Source organism: Microtus pennsylvanicus, chromosome 6 (assembly GCF_037038515.1).
Source record: "Microtus pennsylvanicus isolate mMicPen1 chromosome 6, mMicPen1.hap1, whole genome shotgun sequence".
NCBI lineage: Eukaryota > Metazoa > Chordata > Mammalia > Rodentia > Cricetidae > Microtus > Microtus pennsylvanicus.
The window spans coordinates 37,792,343-37,813,321 of NC_134584.1; the positions used below are offsets into that span (position 1 = coordinate 37,792,343).

The 20,979-nt window shown below is 40.4% G+C and overlaps 1 protein-coding gene across 3 annotated transcripts in view; it reads right to left on the minus strand.

Moving 5' to 3' along the window:
• Positions 1-20,979, minus strand: part of Arl15 (ARF like GTPase 15) — a 362,817-nt gene that overhangs the window by 208,482 nt on the left and 133,356 nt on the right. For all 3 annotated transcript variants that reach the window (XM_075976041.1, XM_075976043.1, XM_075976042.1), the window contains one exon: positions 17,509-17,568. In XM_075976041.1, coding sequence (XP_075832156.1) covers positions 17,509-17,568 — 60 coding nt within the window. The remainder of the gene's footprint in view (positions 1-17,508; positions 17,569-20,979) is intronic.

The window sequence follows — 20,979 nt, forward strand, 5'->3', positions numbered from 1 at the left end:
ATCATAGCTATAAAAAGAAAAAGAAAGAGAGAGAAAGAGAGAGCAACCCATGGCCAATCATCTCAATGAGAAAATGAGAAAGATAGTTAATGCAGAATGAAAAAGAAGAATGAAAGTCTCACACGGATTTACATTTGAAGAAAACCTAAGAACAGATAAAGGGGGGCGGGAGCAGAAAGGATATAAAAAGGGTAATTTTCAACCTGGAAGGAGTTAAGAGGAATTTGGAGCTTGAAGATAGAGTGCACTTCAAGTCTCCAGATCTAGACAGATCACATGCCGAGATAGCAAACCTTGGTGTCATCAAAAAACAGCTCAGAGAAATGTTATAAAACCATCGAGAACAGGAATGTTACCAGAAGACTGATGATTGATAGGTAGAACTGTGCTGAACTTAGAATTCAGATTATGATGAACCACCACAGGTTCACCACAAATAAGTCTCAGTAATCCTCAATTCCCTTCAGAGTGACCTGCCAGGTTTCTGGGTCCATCTGGAAAGTACAATGGTATAAGATCACTTCAGAAAAATATTTGACAAGTCTTCTGTTGTGTCTTTGGCTAAGAATGAAACAAAAGGGGGAGAAAAGGCACACTGAAAGAATTTTCAGCAGTTAGGTACCTGACAGCTGCCGACTGGAAATGCATGGGTCTGTGCCAACATGGAACCAGTTACCTTTTCTATGGTTTCCAACTAACCTTAGGTCTCAGGGCACTTTACACACAACTCAATTACAGCAATTATCACACTACATAATAGTTAGGTAATTGCATGTCTATTATTCCCCATAGCCTGTGAGCTCCCTGAAGGAATGATTACATTCTAGTCATCTTGTTATCTCAAGCACAAGACTAGCAGCAGAGTGGACACTTATGTTTTAATTCAACAAAGACTTTGAAGATATCACATTAATATTTAGAGAAGGCCCAAAGCTGAAAGAAATTGCTAATATGTTGAGTGATAAAATTTAAAGCACATCCGAAAAAAAAAATCTATGACATGCTGGAACAATAAGCCAGTGCTTACATAATAAAATTGAATAGATATATAAGAATTTGAAGTCAACTGAAGAACAAAAACAGGAAAGACCCGACTAATAGCAGCTAGTTGTTTTGGGGCATGCCCAATGGGAGCCCGTGGGGTGCCAGGTCATGGATTGCTGGTATGAAGAGAAACAGCACTGGAAGCTGAAGGTACCAGCACCTACAAGACTACACATGGCACTGCATTCTGAGCACATCAAACGGACCCACTTAAAACTGGTCTAGAGAGCAACCACAGCAGAAAAAGACCAGAAGACCGTATGTGTCATGTGAAAGAAATGGGAGATGTTTAGGTTTGAAGAAAAATCTTTTGGCAAGATGGATATGTCTTAGTTAGTGTCTAGATGCAATGTGTTTGTCAGCATGGTTCCACGAAACAGACAAGAGATACACATCTCCATGCTTAGGATGAGTGCAAATGATACACAGAATTCAAAAGCGAATGAAAAATGACTTAGGTTGAGTAAAATATAGGGAAGTCCGGTTTTTGATGCATGTGTTGCCTAGATGTAAAATATCATCTGTTTTTGTGACAAACAACCCAGTCCCATTAATCACATGCTCCTGGCTGCAACAATCCACATTGAAATTAAAACCATGAAACAAATCACAATGTCAAGATTCACACAAACGCATCTTTTAACAGGTTGTGAGAGGGGGAGAATGCATTAAAAGAAAAATCTAGAGAAAGCGTTATACAATAAAAACATCTGAGAGAACTTCAGCACTTGGGCAGGCAGAGCCCCGGGTGTGAAGTGCATAGTAATTAAAAGTTAAACACAACGCACAGCCTGCTCCGAAACCATGAATACATCACAAAAGCATATTTCTTTTTATAGTCACAGGGCCGAGAATTTCGCTGTTTATATCTATCCCAGCATACACATCCACAGCACTGCCAGGACTGTCCCATCTGACTTCGCTGGGAAGCCGGACAGCAGAGACTGTCTGGGCTTCTTTCAGTGCAGTTCAGTTTGGGTCTAGCACTGGCCCAAGAATCAGCTCTTCTTCAGCCACTCCATGCTGCCTGCCAGTTCCAGAGCTCTGAGCATTTCCCTTCCAGCTACAGATATTAAAATGTTTTGTTGTTTTAAAACTTGATTTAGAACTGCTGCATATCGCTTTTTTTTTTCACCTCAAGCTCCCCCAGGTCAGCAAGCTCCAAGAACGTTCGAACAGTACGAAGCTCCACTGCATATTAAAAACAAGGATGGGGCCAGGGAACCTCGAGGCGACAGACTCTACATGAGCCACGTCAGGCATTTTCCAGTCCCCAAGCAAGTTTCACATGTTCTGCAGATGGGCCAAATGATGCACACGGTGACCCTGAGCTCACTCCCTGTGGCTTTCTGCGGTGACCTGCCCCACTGAACTCCCTGAACCAAAGTCCCAGCGGAGCTGTTCAAGGACAAGTCCTGCCTCTTCGAGGGTTCACTTTGTACTGGCCAGGGTTCCCCTTTTCGGGAGAACAGTCGAGCAAGCCAGGAAGTATTTTCAGTTCGCATTGGCTCCTTCTTTAAAATGATGACCTGGCCCTTGTCTATCTGAGAAAAAAAAAGGCCACGAGAGAGACAAGGAAGACAGAACCCCACTGAAAATCACAGCAAGTGTTAATGGCTACACTGTCGCTCAATACTACCATTTCAGCCTTTCTCCATTAGTAAGCCAGGGTAAGTCAGAGGTGCTGGCCATGGTATAGGACACAGGGGAATGGGAAGTGAAGGAAACACTCGCGTCAGAAGTCCGTGAGCTCACACCCGCTTTGCTCTCCTCTTCTCTTTCACACACATACTGTTCTACATGACAGAAGGGGGTGTGCAAGGGATTAACTCACAACAGCCCGAAGACACTGTCTCCACAGAACCTTAGTATGGAGTCAAGATTTTAAATGACAGCTGTAAACGGTGTGATTCAAGGATTTCTATTGCTGCCCCCCCCCCCCCATCCAGCAACACAGACTACTGAGAATATTTTTAAGGGAAACTGAGGTAAGGAAATCATAGAAGCAGAACGCTGCAGTGACTAGGATTTAGATCAGGCCATTTCTTTTCTTCTTCTTCAAGAAATAAATAATATATATGGTGTGGCTGGCCTAGAACTTGCTATGTAGACCAGACTGGCCTCAAATTCCCAGAGAGCCAACTGCCTTTGCATCCTGAATACTGGGACTAAAGGCTTGAGCCTCCACACCCGGACCAAACAAGACAATCTTAGACTCAATGTATGTGTCAGATAATAATAAATAATGACTCAGGTAATAAAAGGAAATATATATGAAACACACACACACACACACACACACACATATATATATATATATCAAATACAAAATATACTAGAACATCAAAATAAGATTTGAAATAATGGTTTATAAAGAACAATTATTTTGTAATGTTGTAAATTATCTAGCAAAACCTACCACAGAGTTTATCTGTAGTATTAGATTTTCTATAAACTGATAAAAATTTTAAAACAGGATCTCAGTAATATTTCAGAAGGTAGAGAACCTAGATTTGACCAACTGTTTACTAAAACACAGTACCCACCGGTGATAATGATGGTGAGATCCCAGTGGTGCCAACATCTATTAACCTAAATTCCTTTAATCACACTGGGAGGGTATTCATTTTAAAGCATACTGTATGCAAACAATCCAACCAGATAAATCATTAGAATCCTTAAATTTGGGTAGTACTCAGTGCTTCCTGCATAAGGCTGTACAAAACAAATTTCCTTTTATCTACTATGTGAAAATCATAACTTTTTTGAAAACGTAGTTTCTTTATGAAATCATGCATAATATAAAAGAGGATGAGTATGGCCATCGATTTCTGACAAATGCCTTGGTAGATAAAAATCCAAGTTCACATATCATTCCTTCCCATAAATATTCCTTAACTGCCTTAGGGCTTCATAAGAGGGCCAGCTCAGAGACAGGCACAAATTAACTGAAATAATAAAGAACCCCTAAATCATTATACCATATATAAAATCTCTTTCAGATTAGAGTGAAGGAATTCAGGTGTGTGGCAGCAATAACTCTTGAGTGTTTTCTTTTCTCCAGTGATCAGAAGGAAAACATATTTAGCAGCTAGAAAGAGAAAGAAAGCAAAGACTTGGGAGCTTCACCCACGAGGAAAATTGTATGCTGATTTAGTTCTATAAGTGATGGGACAAAGCAGCATCCTTTGACTCCCAGTCAAGAGTTTACTAATAAAAACACCAGGGACATAGGAAGGAGTGCCAAAAATCAAAGCACAGAATCATCAACTACCTCAAACAGGACAACAGGTGGCCCTGAACTCTAAGCAGGGCGGGAGAGCGCTGTTCAGCATGCCCGATTCCAACCAGAGAGTGGCAAAGGCTGGCAACAGTGACTATAGAGAGGAGGAAGCCCCTCCACCTGGAGTCTGGTATTTGCTATGACGTTACGTGGACAGGAATATGACTGGATTTGGGTCTTTCCTCTCAGCTTGTATGCCTACAAATATTCCTGGATCTTTTCACGGACTTGAAGAAACTGAAGGACCTCCACCTGGCACAGAGTTCTTGAGCCCAGTAGTATCTTACCTCTCATTCATTTTATTTCTGCTATGCTATGGCAAAGATCCCCTAGCGAAAGTTAAACCAAACCGACTATACTACCACATATGCAATAAACTCATGTGCTTTTGATGGAACTATAAGAAAACAGCTGTGTTTACACCAGTTTGGGGCCGGAGAATGACTACACTTCAACTCTGAACTGTCAGAAGCTGCCAGCAGCCTTCTTGCTGGGTTGGATGTTTTCCAGTACTCATAGGCCAAGCCTCTTATCACTTTTTCGCGGACACACACAGAAAGAAAAATGACTAGAAAAGTTTAGTTCTGTTCAAAGGTGTGCCTAAATCATTTAGATCTTTTGTGTTTCTACAATCAGCTTGGCTCTTAACTTCTTACTTAAATGAATTTTTATTTATTTAAACTGAGATTACTTGGACAATGTTTGCAAGGCAAACCTATAGACAAAAAGATGAACAGCATCAAAGGGAAGCCACATTTGAATAACGCTAACTTATCCATATCGGACAGCCTTAACCTCCATCTTTCTGTAACTAAATGCCAAGAAAGATACCTCTGCATTTTTACCTTTCTGGATGCTATCCATCTCAAAAGACAGAGTCAACCTAATTAAGGGAAGAGAAGTTGAATGATTACCGAAATCCGCTTAGGAAAAAAATGGGGGTTTGGGAAATAACATGAAACAAAATAAGGTTAGCACTCTGCCTCTAGTCCCTAAACTGTGAACTTATTAATAATACATCATCCCACCATTGCTCTGGCAAACAGCCACCACCAATTGATTAAGATCAACTCAATGAGATGAACTTTAGTTGCAATGGATTGCAAACAGCCCAAAGTGGTATTTCACACACAGAAACACACAGGCATACAAAATGTTTTCAGAACTACAATTGTTTTCATTGCTTTAGAAGCAGAAACTTCCGCATGTACTTTTTTCTCATCTTAATGCTATTATGGTTCCCCCATCTCACTAGTTTCTCGGAAACCTACATTCTACCAATGGCAGAATCATCCAAGTAGCTTTCTTAGGATCAAGGTTGAAGAGAGAACACTGCATCAACACGATTTTGAGTATGAACCACTGTAGTATGAAGCACAACTGGTTATGCTGGGAAATTTCTCACTCTTTATCTAATGAATCTGCCATGCATATTACTCTTCATTAATTGCACGCTGCTGCACACAGACAGATTAATTCTTGTTTCTTTTATTAGCAATGAGACTTTAAAACACTGCATATGAAATCAACAGACCTGAAAACATCTTCCTCTTACATTGTAAGTTCTTAATATGCAGCCCTAATGATTCAGCTGTATATGATTATGTAGTAATTGCTATAGTTCTCTCTTTTTTTGTCACGTGTATTTTTATTGGAAAGTATTGGGGGAGGGGGTGGCCAAGATCCCACCAGAAGCATATGTCCAATGATTTGTAACCTGAGATGATTAAAGTATCCTTATTTTAAGACACACAACGTGTTTTCTAGAGTTTCATGCAGTATGACTGACAAATAATAAACTACAGATTTCACAGAGTTTGGTGTCCTATACGTATGCACGTGACACCATTCCCGAAATCCATACACTTAATATATCTATCACCTCAAAATGATGTCACCTCTACCACCTCTATCCTTGTCTTCCACAGGTAACTAGCCGTCAGGGTTTTATAATTTAGTTTACATTTTCTATTATATATATAGTATACAAATTTACCCTATATATCAATACTATGTCACATTGCCTGCCTTCTTTCACTAGATCTAACTATTTGAGATCCATCTACATTGTTGCAGGTACCAATGGCTTATTTGATTACTGAATAATATTCTATCATACAGATGTAGTAATTTTTCTGTCCACTGGTGAGTGTCATTTTGAGCCATTTCCAGTTTTGCGGTCTAATAGAAGAAGTTACCATGAACACTCACATAAAAGACTTGGTATAAAAATGATGTCTATGCGCTCTTTTCATCGTGGGCCTCCTACTGCTTTCATTCTTAGAACACTGGGATTAGGACAGAATTGGTTTTGTCTTGCCTTTTTAGGGACTACGGAAGTCACGCTATTTTACATTTCTACTGGGCGTGCAGAAGACAAACCAGCTCTGAACCTCCCTGTCAGGTTGCTTTAACTGTAGACAGATAATTCTACAGGAGCAGGAGCAGTACTTTACACATGCATCTCCATCACTAGGTACTTCCCACTCCGGTATGGGGACATCCGGATGGAGCGCACACATCCCTTCATCCACTCCTAAATGAGATTTCATTATTTGATTTTACTTCTTCTTTTTTCATCTGGATCCAAGTCCTTTACAAGGACTTACAAATAATGCTTTTTCTTTAGTTTTGATTTGTCTTTCAAAGTACAGAAGTCTTTCCATAAAAAGAAGTCTCTAAGAAATCTTATTCCAACCCAAAGTCACAAGGGTTTCCTTGTATGTTTTCTGCTGGAAGTTTTAGGGTTTTTTTTTTTTTTGAGTTTTAAATTGCATAGTGAAACAATCAATACATGGTTAGAGTACCTTGAAATTTTGTTTTGTGTTTTTTTCCCCTTGTCTAATTTTCTTTTTAATGGATTTCAATTAGAAACCACAAATATGGTAATTGGTGTAAAATTATGTATATTTCAAAAGAACAGCTGAGTGAAAAATACATAAGTATCAGCACCAGGAATCACATGTGGATTCTTTGCAGCCATCACTGGATTGGCAGCCACCAAAATGAAATGCCATCTCTTCGTGACTTCCGGTTGACGCAAGCACAAAGAGCATTTCAGACGCACCTTCTCTCAGTCGAAGAAGAGCATGTCACCCTCTTCACATAAAACTGAGACAGAAGTAGAAAGTTTGATCTATAGCCATCTGGAAGGATGATGAAGTTCAGGTTTTCTGAGTAAACTACAAAGGCCAGCAGATTGGCAAAGTGGTCCAGGTATACACGAAGAAATATGCCATCTATACTGAACGGGAGCAGAACGCTAAGATATGCCGTCTATACTGAATGGAAGCAGCAAGAAAATGCTAAGGGCAGAACTGTCCTTGTGGGCATCCACCCCAGAAAGGTGTCTATCATCAGGCTGAAGTTGGACAAAGACTGCGAATAAAACAAAGAAACTAACAGACAGACAGACTCCTGTCCAGGGAAAGGGAAACCAAGTTTTGACAAATCAGGAAGGAGAAGAGCAAATACGGGGAAGAAAAGATTGGGAGGATGAAAGAGTAGAGGAGCCTTACACAGAATGCTCACTAAGACTGCTTAAGTCAAATAAACAAGGAAAAACAAAAATACAGAATGATCAATTAGACCAAGTGCTTAACGTGCTACTCAAATCTTTCAGTGTTTTTTATTTTGGAAGAAGCCAGGCTAAATTATTCTCCTGACTAGAAATCTACCAGATCTTTTTCCATATTCCTTAGTTTGGTTTTCAGAATTAAGTGGCTAAGTATTTTAAAAGTTTGTGATTATTTAGCTGTCTTATCATAGCGGCATGAAATAATTCGAATCTACTCAATAATTTCTGTTCTAGCTCATCTGAATTAACATTACTTTAAGTACATTTTTTTCCAATGGCATTTTAAGGATAACATTTAAACACCTTTATCTTTATCTTACCATCTTGTTAAACTGTCTTGTAAAAGGTAAGTGTGTCATGCTATTGTTATGGTATTTTAAAACAAATTTAAGCACATTAAACTTACTGTGATATACATGTGATTTATTTATCATAGCTTTAGCTGGTTTTCCTTCTTGAATCTTTTTCCTGAATTTATCATGTTTTCTTTATATTTCCTCTCTTAAAATTTTCATTTTCTTTCTTTTTTTTTATTTTTTTATTTTTAGGCCTAAAGAGATGACTTCGTGGTTAAGAGCACTTCTTGTTGATCATGCAGAGGACTCAAGGCGGTTCCCAGAACCCGGATGGTGGGTCACAACCATCAATAGCTCCAATTGCAGGAGATCCAATGCCTTCTTCTGACTTCCACAGACAACAGGAATGCACATGGTGACCAAGCATACGTTCAGGAAAATAAAACACCTACACGCATAAAGTAAACCAAATAAAAATCCTTTAAAAAAAACGTTTTCATGAGAAAAAAATCTACTTGGTCCTAGGGGAATTCTTCCCACTGTCTCAGTTTATTATATGAGTTGAACATACAGCCTTTTGAACTCTTTTTAAAATCCATTTAAGAATAATATATCACCTAAGTTTTCATGTTGTAGTGTATATCTCAGGTAAACACCACATTTTCTTTTCTTAATTATAGTCTGTACTCCATGTAAGAATATAATAGGTTCAATGTATATTTCACTTTATCTGCCCATAATTTCATCCATGTTGACATACGACACATAGACAAATACCACATACATACTTAAAAATATAGGGTAATACATGAACACGCACACACACACATGTGTGTGAAAGATGTCATAATTAACCATCTATTTACATTCCTACTTGGTACTAAGAACCCAAGTCTGGATATTCATTCATACTCATCCCCCTTCTGTTGCTGTTCCCTACAGTTCTTTTCCTCCTTCATACTTCCAATGTATTCGTTTTGTGTGGCATTCTGAGGAAATTCTCTAGTTCAATCTTTAGTTTCAGTAATTTACATGTGAGTTGTGTCAACATTTTCATTTAAAATTTTAAAGTCAAATTTCAATTCCTAAGTTCAGTGTTTTATTCTTTCTCGTGGACGCAAAGCCTTTCTGGAGCTCTCTGGATGATCTTCTGATCGCTCTATTGTCCCCGGGACTTTGATAATTCTCTTCCCGTTTTGAGTTGGGTACCTTTCCTTTGCGGTGCTGACTCTGTTCATGTCGTAGGGTGTCATAATTGCATGCTCATCTTTGTTTGAGAATCTCCGTCTGCCAGCTCTTTCGTTTACCGCTGTCTGTTTTCAGTGATTAATGGGGACAGACAAGTGGCTCGGCTCCTGTGTGTGTGGGCTTTCTAACCCACCTGGCAGTCCGTATATATTGAGACACTGCCCTACCTTTCTGGGTCTAGCACCCACATTCAAGAATTGAGTTTGTGGGTAAACACAGCTGCTATCCACCACTTAGTGCAAGGAGAAAAGAAAAATAAAGGCACAGCTCCAAATGTGGCATTCCAATTAATATCTCTGATTAACTCTTTGATTAATAATCCCGATGAATTCCACTTCTATTTCATGTTTCCATTGTCTGTATCTTAAGCTTTGTCTTGTGTTCCTTTCTTTGTTATAGATTTAAATCTATCTTGTTTATAGATTTCATTGCCGTTGTTTGGTAGTCACACACACACACACGTTTAATATTATGGGCCTGGCACAGGAAGGGAGAGAAAACAGAAACCTTAAAAAAAACTTAGACGTTTCAATTTTTAGTCACATAAGTTACTTAAATGTATGTGTTAAAATTCATAGTTATCGCTTCTCAGCCTCGTGGCTAAGATCAAATATAAAATTCATAGCTAACTTTACATAACAAAATTGTTCATACTATTAGCTTGCAGAAAGATAGCCAAAATATTGGTAACTTCAAGATTTAAATGACCATGCATCTTCAATAGAGTCTTTTTCCAACACTTTGGACCTCAGGAAATGAAAAATCATTAAGTATATGATGCCACCAACAGCATCAACCACGTTTTATTAAGCATTGGATATGTCAAAGCCTCAGTTTAGTTTGGTGACTGCTTTATCATTAAGAGCCTTATTACTTCTTCTCTAGTTGCCAAGATGCCAAGACAATGATAAGAACCTATGGAAGTCTGAGTGCTTACATAGTCATGGGCAATGCTTCTCTACCATGAAGACATACAGAAAAATAGGCTGAAGAATGAGTATATTTGCAAGTGCACACATGGACAAATATGAATCTATCCAGCAGGGATTGTATTCTCAAGGCCAGCTAACTAGCATGAATTAAATACTATCAAGTATTTTTTCCTTCTAAAGAGTCTATCATTACTCTAGTATTTTGAGGAAGAATTTAATGATGTACCCTGTGCCTCGAAACTGGTGATACTGTGATAAAGGAGTTTTCTTTATCTCTTTCTTTTTCTTGTTTGTTTGTTTTTTGAGACAGGATTTTTCTGTAACTTTGGAGCCTATCCTGAAACTAGTTCTTATAGACCAGGCTGGCCTCGAACTCACAGAGATCCACCTGCCTCTGCCTCCCGAGTGCCGATATTAAAGGCATGTGTCACCACTGCCCGGCTATGATGTGTTTTTTGATGCTTTAAAAATCTATCTTGTCCTATCCATAAACCAAACCCATTTCTCCCTCCATGACTTTGTTCCCATATGTTCTTTTCTGCATTCTTTTCCTTTCTGAAATCTCCTCTGTTGCAACCTAACCTAGATTGTATCCCATACTCATTCTAGTGATAGGATATAACTGTGTGTGTGTGTGTGTGTGTCCTGCTCACACAACACAAAAAATTATAGAACCTATATATCTATATAACTAAAGAAAAAACAAGTAACTGAGATAAAAGGGAGAGAAAGCACCCAGAGCTGTACATCCTCTGCAGTAGCTCAAGGTGGCCTCTCAGATTCACAACAGCCAGGGCAAGGCAGGTACTATGAGCTCCAGGGACAAATGCACTGGTTATGTTGTACTCCAACAGGACAACAGCTATCAGCATCATCGGCTATCAGCACTGAGAAGAAAACTGCTTTGGAAAAGCTGCAGGCCTGGCCCAATGTCCCATGCTTGTTTTGTTGGAGGAGAATACTGGTCACCTGACTCGCAGGGCTGTTGCTGCAACAGCACACTGAAACCAAATACACAACAAAAACTGGTTGTTATTATGGTAACCCCTGGGAGAAACACTAATACCTACTCCCTCGTGAGAGACAAGAAGCTAAGCTGAGAACACGAGATAAACGTTCCGGGGGGACGGGTGGTGGAGCTGCGAGTGTGCAATGACCCATCCCTCCCATAGTAGGAAACGGTGCAACCTTCAGAAGCACAGGAGAACTCTGCTGCCAGGGGTCAAAAGGCCAGGAAACGAGTTTCTAGAATAATCTTTATGTGTTCAGCCTTAGCAGTGGACTGTGCAGTACTATGCTGGACTGTGACCAAAAAGATAGATTTTTAAAATTTCCTAGGGCATCCCTCCAGGAGAAAACAAGAATTAAGGTCAGGTCTCCATGAGCCAGTAATAGACTTCTGGGCCTCTAGATTCATTTACTTGGCTCTGCTGACTGTTTGGCTCAGCATTCCCTTAGCAAGTGTAAAAAACGCTCGAACACCACCACCCTGGGATCCTGTTCAACCAATTCAGATAGCTGTGGCCTTTTAACTCCCATCCAAGTGACTTGGCTTTGTACCAACATCATTTCCCCTAGTATGGCCCAAGCCTAAGTGATAGAGTACATGGCCCAGGGAGCCAGGACTCAACTGGCTCTTCCTCGTCAAGAAAGGCCTGGTTCTTCTCTTAGATAAGGAAACAATACTCTATCAAGAAGCTCCAATCATTCAACATTACATATTACAATAGATGGACCCATAAAAAGAGAATTAGTGAAAATACCACTGTCCATTCTTTGAGCATCTTTCCCAAGGAGCTTTAGGCAATTTAATTTTTCTCTTCCAGCCCAATCCCTTGGGAAATAAACTTGGGGTGGTTTATTAAAGCTTGCATTTTACAGATATCAAAACACAGCGAGAGGCTCAGACATAAAGTGACAGGGTATCTTGAGAGAACACTCCTTGCTGAGCGACATTTCTTCCTTACAATCCTGTAACAGATATAGAACACTCATACTTTTCTTGCATATAGCTGCCTATAGATTCCTTAATCGGATGGTTCCGCAGTACTCTGTGGACATGGTCTTCTCTGGGCCTCCTTCTCTGTTGTCACCTTCTTTTGCCTTGGACATGGCTCCTTGTCCCTCTCACCCACACACCCATCTCTGCAAATATCTAGAACTTTTTCAAATGGCATGCTGCTAGGGCAACAGTAAGAAGTTCTAGTGGCCCCACCTGTCTCTCAGGCCATAACACAGCTATCTGAGTATATTCTTTCTTTTTCTAGTGCAAAATCAACTCTTTGGCTTATGCTGTGTGACTCCTCCTCCACTACCGTAACCCTAAGAGCTAGGAATTACAGTATTTGTAAGCATGTCTCAGGCCTTTCTCCCCCCCATAAGAACTACAGAAGGGTCACAGAGATAATGCATAATAAACACAGGGAAGGCAGCGTGCAGGTAAGAATGAAAGAGCCATACTTCCCTCATAAGTAACTTTCAGCAAACGAAAACAAATAAGAACGCTTTTTTGTTTATTTATGTATTTATTTTTTTGGTGAAGAACATCAAATAGCCTGGATCCAAAGGCCGAAATTAAAAGAAACAGGCGGCCGTGTTCCCTGGGTTGCCTGTCAAGAAGTTTGCCCTGGACAGTTTCTGGAGAAACTAACAGATGCAAATAAGCTGGACGAATAAGCAGCACCCTGAGATAGCCAGAAGGACAGCTAACGGCACCTTTGCCTGTGAGGAAGCAGTTCCCAGGGCAAACAAGGAAGCTGGACACAGCCGACATCTGTTTCCTATAACAGCTGGCTGCTCAGAGATGCAGGCTTAAAGAAATGGCTGAGCTGACAATCCTCAAAAATCCTTCAGTCACAACTGCAGGGACCAAGCAGAGGGTGACCATATACAAGTTGCACTTTCCACAGCTCCCTGCTTGCCTGCTTTTCTTTAAGTGTATGTGGGGGGGGGGGGGGGGTTGTAGCACACAGAGAAAAGCTTCACGGATTTTTTTTCCATTTGATTGGCAACTAGCAGCCACCAATACTGCAGTGTCAGAGACAACAAAGTGCCTGTCAGATTTCCTTTGCCTTTCTGAATGTCACCTGTGAACACAAGACTGCCATAGAGGGTACTAGGTGGGGATGGTGGCCGTGAGAGGTGGAAACACAATTCAGACATAACTCATTAGAATATTCGATGGGGGGAAAGCCTTTTGGCAAAATCATTCATGGCTCCAGAATTCAGTTAGGGTATATTATCATATCTTAATCTTTACCAATAAATAAGAAAACAAGTTTGCTAAGAAATCAAATTTTTACCTCTGTATTCAATCAATTCATATATGAAATTTTCATATTGGAAAAAGACCATCCATGAGTGCACAAGACTCTGTGGATTTTGGAATTGCACATTTCTGAAATGAAAAACCATCAGAGCCGCAAAGTCACTGAGGTATAGATGATGCTTTCATCCCGGCTAAGCACCGCATGAGCCACACAGAGAACAGTAAGGAGGCAAAGACAGTCAAGAGAGTTTTCAGAAGTATAGGTGGTGAGATGGAAAGAGGCAAAAAGCGCTGAACATGTGAATTTCTCAGCCTATGGCAGTGACTGAACGAAAGGAGAGAACATGCTCCTTTCCTGGTGGCCTTTTGGTTTGTGCAAGTATATTGTCAGAGATAGACAGGCAGAGAGAGGAGAGAGAAAGAGAGAGAGAGAGAAAGAAAGAGAAAGGAAGGAAGGAAGGAAGGAAGGAAGGAAGGAAGGAAGGAAGGAAGGAAGGAAGGAAGGAAGGGAAGGAGAGAGAATGGGAGAGAAGCAGGATGGGGAGGAGGGAGGACAAGATTAAGGGGGTGGAGCAGGATAAGAAAGGCAGAAAGAAGTTAATATGAAATTTGTTCATTTAAGAGACCATGAAGAAAAAGGTTTCGTTGAAAGTTGAATTTTTGTTTGTTTTAATTTGTTGGGAGGAGCCCAAGGGTGGAGTGGGGGTGGGGAGCAATGAGAGGGTAATTTTAATGAACAAAAATCTTGCATAATGTTAGCTGCAGACAAGGCCAGCATCATCTACCATAGCCTTCACAAGCTGACTTGATTTAGAAACTACTGTTACCATGGTACACATTCAAGAAAATACTCAGGAGCATGGATGAGCCCAGAATCCAACACAGTGAGTGAGTCCGACACCAGTCACTAGAGAAGAAAAGTCACTGAAAGAAGAACCTGCCTGTCCATCCGGATTCCCTGCTAGGTACCCTGGAAAGGAGAAAGCAAGAGGGAGCAGCATTCAGAAGGCTAAGGCAGAAGGACTGTAAGGTCAAAGTCAGACAGGGCTGTGAGCTGCATCTCCGGGACAGAAGCAAGTTAAAGAAATCAAACTGAGAGAGAGAGGAGTTCTACACTGATTTCAGTGGGAACCCTCATGAGTGGAAGAACACACTGATAAAACCAACTCCATGCGGTCAGAGTAAACACTCGCCTTGGCTAGGCAGGGTCAGGACAGCACGAGTCCAGCCATTCTCTCTAGTCCTGTAGGAATTCATACTTGCTTTTAAGGAAGTAAGCAGGACATAAGGGGCCACTCCTGTCTTCCATCTGAACGACACAGTGCTGCCTTGCTAGCTACAGCCACCATAGCTCGCTAGAAAGGCGCCTAGAGAATAATATGTACTCTGGAAATATTTGCTGAATAAATAAATAAATAAATAAATAAATAAATAAATAAATAAATAAATAAATAAGAAGAGAATCAACAGACACAGGGAGGAGGCAGGAGGGAAATAGGGAAAATATGACTGAAATATTTTTTACTTATATATACAAATGTGATAATGAAATCTATTGCGGTATACAATTAATATATGCTAATAAAACCATAGGTACAATCAGTGCTGTCTGGAGCAGGAGTGGACAGGTAAGCTGCAAAGGACAGGCTATTGTGAACAATAAAAATAAAATAAAAAATAAAACTGGCCCGTCATACTGCCAGGCTGCACCACTATCTTTGAGTAGCCAAGCACTGGTGAACGCAGGTGACTTGCCATCCCAGAAACGTCCTGAACCACTCAACTCTTTCCCCCTGAGATTAGAACACTTGGTTAGGCAGCTTCCAGGCAACCTGATTTCACTAAATTAGAATTCTCCCTAAATGCCCAGCACCTTACATTGAGATGATTCCCTTGGTACCTAGAATATACTTTAGAACCCAGGAAAGCTGTGTTTTCTTCAGGTGTGCTAGCCCAGCTGTTCACATGCTCCTTCCAGACACAACAGAGTATGCTACTCTCCAAGTTTTCAATAAATAAGTAATAAAAATCGACTCCCTCTGCTGCCTCTGAGACTGTGAAATTGAGTACACAAGTCACACTGTGAAGTCTACTTGATTTCAAGTTGAAGGAGAAAAAAAAATCTATGGTTGGGCCAGAAATGTGCTTTTCCACACTAATTACACAACACACGCATGAATCTGAGTAGCCTTAGTCTCGAACCAGCCTACTGCTCCAATGCCCAAGGCTCTGTTTTATACCGATGTTCTTCAACCTCCTAACAGTATGTTAGTCATTAAAATGTGTCACCAAAGCCTATGGGTCCTCTTTATTGTAATTTCCATCTCATCAACTGTCAGGGCACAGCTACGCTAGCTGTGAAAACAAACTTCCTTGAGAAACAACGTATTCTTCTCCTACGTAACCCCAGTTCTCCAATTTCATTTCCACTGCATGCAATTTCAGTGGCATACGGTCAACATTAGCTTCAAGCATTTGTTTTTTCTTAACTGTTCAGAAACATTCACTATTTATTTCACCCAAATAACCATCTTACACAATAAACATCTTGCCAAGTCACAACAGTTTCTTATATCTGATGAATGTTGAGTGAACATTTTAAAATCTAGCCTAATAATTAAAACCAAGAGAATTTTCAGGCCATACCGTTAGATCCTGCTGATATTTATATTAGGATCTCTGACTGCAAAATGTCTACAGATAATATCGTCACTGGGAGAGTAGCTAGCAGAAACCAAAGCATGATGAAATTAGTCTATTAGGAAGCAGTTTTAGAAGGTTTTCCACAGAAGTTACTTCAAAGGTGTTTGTATTTTACTGTCCGGCAGCTTTCTAGCTAAGATCAGCAGTCACGTTCCCAGGATTTTATTGTCCAGTGGAAACACCGAGCATCTCAGGAGAAACCTGGAATTGCTCTATCACCAATGCTTTTCAATACAGATGCTGTAAAGGTCACTGTTAGCTGTCACACTGACGGCCACCTGGAAAGGCTGGTCAACGCTTTACTAAACAACAAGAAGGCATCAAACGATGGTAAGACGGCATAAAGCTGAGTGTTTCCATTTCACAGCACTAGAAATAGCCACAATTGGAAATGACCTTGACAGAGGAGAGAAAAAACCAACAACAAAGAGCAGGGTAAGGTCACCATCACACAGTGATTAAGAAGACAGAAGAGAACTTTCTAAGTCACTAAACTCACCGATATTATACTGAACTCTGGCACTTGGCATTTTCTTGAGCCGTTAAGAGAATTTAGTAGGTTCACCGGATTGACTGACTTCTTTGTTAATCTATTTGCATGGGTTAAGACCCTGACTGACATAAAACACAACCCGAAAAAAATGCCAGACAGAGAGTGCAATGAAAGACTGACTGATGTATGCTTTGGGGTACAGCCTATCCAATAAATGTGCCTGGCCAGCAAAGAACCCATTGGCAAAGATTTATTATCGGAACAAATAGATTCTAAAAAGACTTGAGTACAATCGAACCTGCAGTAGGCATTCACACGTAAATACAGCTTGTCCTATCTAGCCCATTTTCACTTACATTTTTAGATTCTTTCCATAAGTTCCCTTTTAGAATAATTAACAAGTAAAAGCAAGGATGTGGCGTGGCATTTGCCATTACTGTGTAGTCTTCTGCGTCACGCAGGAGAAAGCAAAGTCTAACCTACCACTCCAGGGTAACCGCTAATTCATGTGTAAAGGGACGGAAGTACGACTATGAAATTACTATTAAGAAAAAAGTGAAAACCCATCACCTAAAATAAATCATCACAGCTTAATTGCATGTAACACATGAACAGCAAGCTTGTAACGTCAAGGGCAGATGTAGAAAAGATTGTAAAGTTATACCTCCGAGTTCTTTTACATTCAAGATGGCATTCTGGAATGGCACTGCCTTTATACTAAAACCTAAAATTAGAAAACAGAAAGAGAAGAATTAGCAACTCGACTTTTACATTGAGACACTTAAGATGGTCAGATCCTGTGTTTGCGGAAAACTGAGGCTCGCTCTCCATAGCTCATACAGATACCAGAAACATATCATTTCCAAGGTAAAATAGGCTTACATTCTCTTTCACTATTCTGAAACATCATTGACTATTACAGCCAAATATAATACTATCCCCTTCCCTTCAAAATACTGCCCTATTCCTTAGCATGTAACAATCACGCAGCTTTTTACCAATTAGAAGATAGCCAGAAAAAAAATGAGAAATTTCAAAGAAAATATGGAATCTACAGGGGCCTAAGGATTTAGTTCTTAATATATTACACCTTTTTCTCATGTATAGTCCAGGAACTAGTGATAAAACAATTAAATAGAAACTGTCTTATATTTGAATTTTCTTGTATTTCACTTAAGGACACAATAATATACACCTATATTTTTCTTTAAAAGTAAAATTATAAATAATCATTTATACACAATAATTTTACAAAGCATATCATAAAACACTGATAATGTTCAGAGAATATGGTTCTAAACTAACAACATACTTAGGGTTTAACTACTCAGAGAAGGCAACCAATTTAGTTGGAACACATAGGAATGTACATACACATTTGGGTGGTGTTGGTGCACACCTTTAATCCCAGCACTCAGCAGGCAGATCTCTGTGAGTTTGAGGCCTGCCTGGTCTACAAGAGTTAGTTCCAGGACAGGCTCCAAAGCTACAGAGAAACCCTGTCTCAAAAAACAAAACAAAACAGAACAAACAATGTACATAAATACATACACAGACACTGGATATTTCTGAAAGCCACAAGAAACTGGATTAGCAGTGACTTGAGAGAGAATTGGAGACCTGGAAGCCCGAAATAGATTTTCTTGTTTCAACTGAGTACCTTTGCCATATACCTGTTTTCTTTGTTTTCTTCTTTTTTTTTTTTTTAATTGAATAATTGTTGTAAGGAGACTGCTTGCTGGTTCCCGGCTGCTCAGCCCCGAAATAATCATACAGAAACCATATTATTTAAATCATTGCTTGGCCCATTAGCTCTAGCTTCTTATTGGCTAACCCTTTTAAATTTTTTTAAATATGTATTTATTCTGTATACAATATTCTGTCTACATGTATGCCTGCAGGCCAGAAGAGGGCACCAGACCTCATTATAGACGGTTATGAGCCACCATGTGGTTGCTGGGAATTGAACTCAGGACCTTTGGAAGAGCAGGCAATGCTCTTAACCGCTGAGCCATCTCTCCAGCCCCTTATTGGCTAACTCTTACAAATAAATTTAACCCATCTCTATTAATCTGTGTACTGCCACATTGTAGGTAAGAATGACCACATGGTATTGCTTTGCCTTATAAAAAGGATGTATCTTTTTAGCCCAGCCTATCTTTTGTATGCCTTCTCTCCACGTTCTCCCAGCATTTTGATAAGCTAGAAATTACATTCCAATCATTATTGCTGTTGTTGTTGCTATTGTTATCTCATATATTATATCCTGAATACAGTTTCCCCTCCCTCCCTACTCCCCAGTCTTTTCCAAGCACCTCTCTTCTCCCCTAAATCCACCCCTGCTTCTGTCTCCCCTCAGAAACAGGCAGAACACCCAGGGACATCAACCAAACACAGCATAGCAAGCTACAATAAGATGCAGCAAGTACCGCCACATCAAGGCTGGACCAGGAACCAAGTGGGAAGAAAAAAGTCCCAGAAGCAGGCAAAGGGGTCAGAGACAGCCCCCTGTTCCCTCTATTAGGAGTCCCACAAGAACACCAAGTACTCAACCATAACATACATGCAGAGGACATAGATCAGACCCCTACAGGCTCCCTGATCTCTGCAAGTCCCTGAGACCTGATCAACTGATTCTGTGGGCCATGTTTTCATGACATCCCTGACCTCTCTGCTTCCTTAAATACTACCTCCCCCTTCTTGGGAGAACTCCCTAAGCTCCACTTAATGTTTGGCCATGGGACTCTGCATATGTTCCCATCAATGAGGATGAAGTCTCTCTGGTCTCTGACAACAGTTCTGCTAGGCTTTGGTCCCAGAACACTCTGCAAACAGGACAAGCTGTAGGTCAAAGGTTTTGTGGCTGGGTTAGTATCCTAATCCCTCCACTTGAGGCCTTGTCTGGTTAGAGAAGATGGCTTGTTGAGGTTCTGTGTGCCCATCACTAGGAGTCTTGCTAGCGTTACTATTGTAGATTCCATGGAGTTTCCATGGCACTGGGTCTCCACTTTGCCACCCATAATGGCCCCAATTCCAGTTGTTTCTCCCAGTATCCCCCACCACTGATCCCTCTTGTTCCCAATCCCACTCACTCCCAGTCCACTGGTGACACCTATTCTATTTCCCCTTCCAAGGATATCCTTTTATTCTCCTTTGAACCCTCCTTGTTATTTAGATTCTGTGGGTCTATGGACTGTAGCATGATTATCTTATCTTATACTTTACAGTTAATGTCCACTCATAAGTGAATACATGTCACGTTTGCTTTTAGGGTCTGGGTTACCTTACTCAGAATAATTATTTTTCACATTCCATCCATTTGCCTGCAAATTTCATGCCATTGCTTTTAACAGCTGAGTAATAATTCTCCATTGTGTAAATGTACCATATTTTCTTTATTCATTCTTTGGGTGAGAGATATCTAGGTTGTTTCCAGGTTCTAACTATTACAAACAAAGCTTCTATGAACACTGAACAAGTATCCTTGTGATAAGATGGAACATCCTTTGGGTATATGCCCAGGAGTGGTATAGCTGGGTCTTGAGGTAGATTAATTCTCAATTTTCTGAGATACCTCCATATTGATTTCCAAAGTGGCTGTACCAAACTGTACCAGTTTGCATTCCCACCAGCAGTAAAAGAGTGTTCCTCTTGCTCCACATCCTCGCCAACAGGAGCTGGCAATTGTGTTTTTAATCTTAGTCATTCTTACACTCCCATTTTGAAGGCAGCATTTGACAATAGCTGAAGAACCGACTTTGGCATCAGACAGAACTAGACACATTCCAACTCTTCTACTGTGGGCAACCTACTAGGCTTAGCTTTCTCATTTGTAAAATGGAAAGACAGTATCTACTCCCCAGCCTTGTCATGGGATTACATGCTATAGATACTAGGTCTATTGCAGGTTAAAATTGCAGAAAGTCACTGGATCTTTATAAAACATACACACACACATACACACACACACACGAGAGAGAGAGAGAGAGAGAGAGAGAGAGAGAGAGAGAGAGAGAGAGAGAGAGAGAGAGAGAGATCCTGTCCTGAAATGTTGGTGTGTACCTGGGCCTACAGCAAAGCCTCTCCAGGTGTCTGGCCTCTGGGAAATCAGGGACAGTCGGTGCCAATCACAATA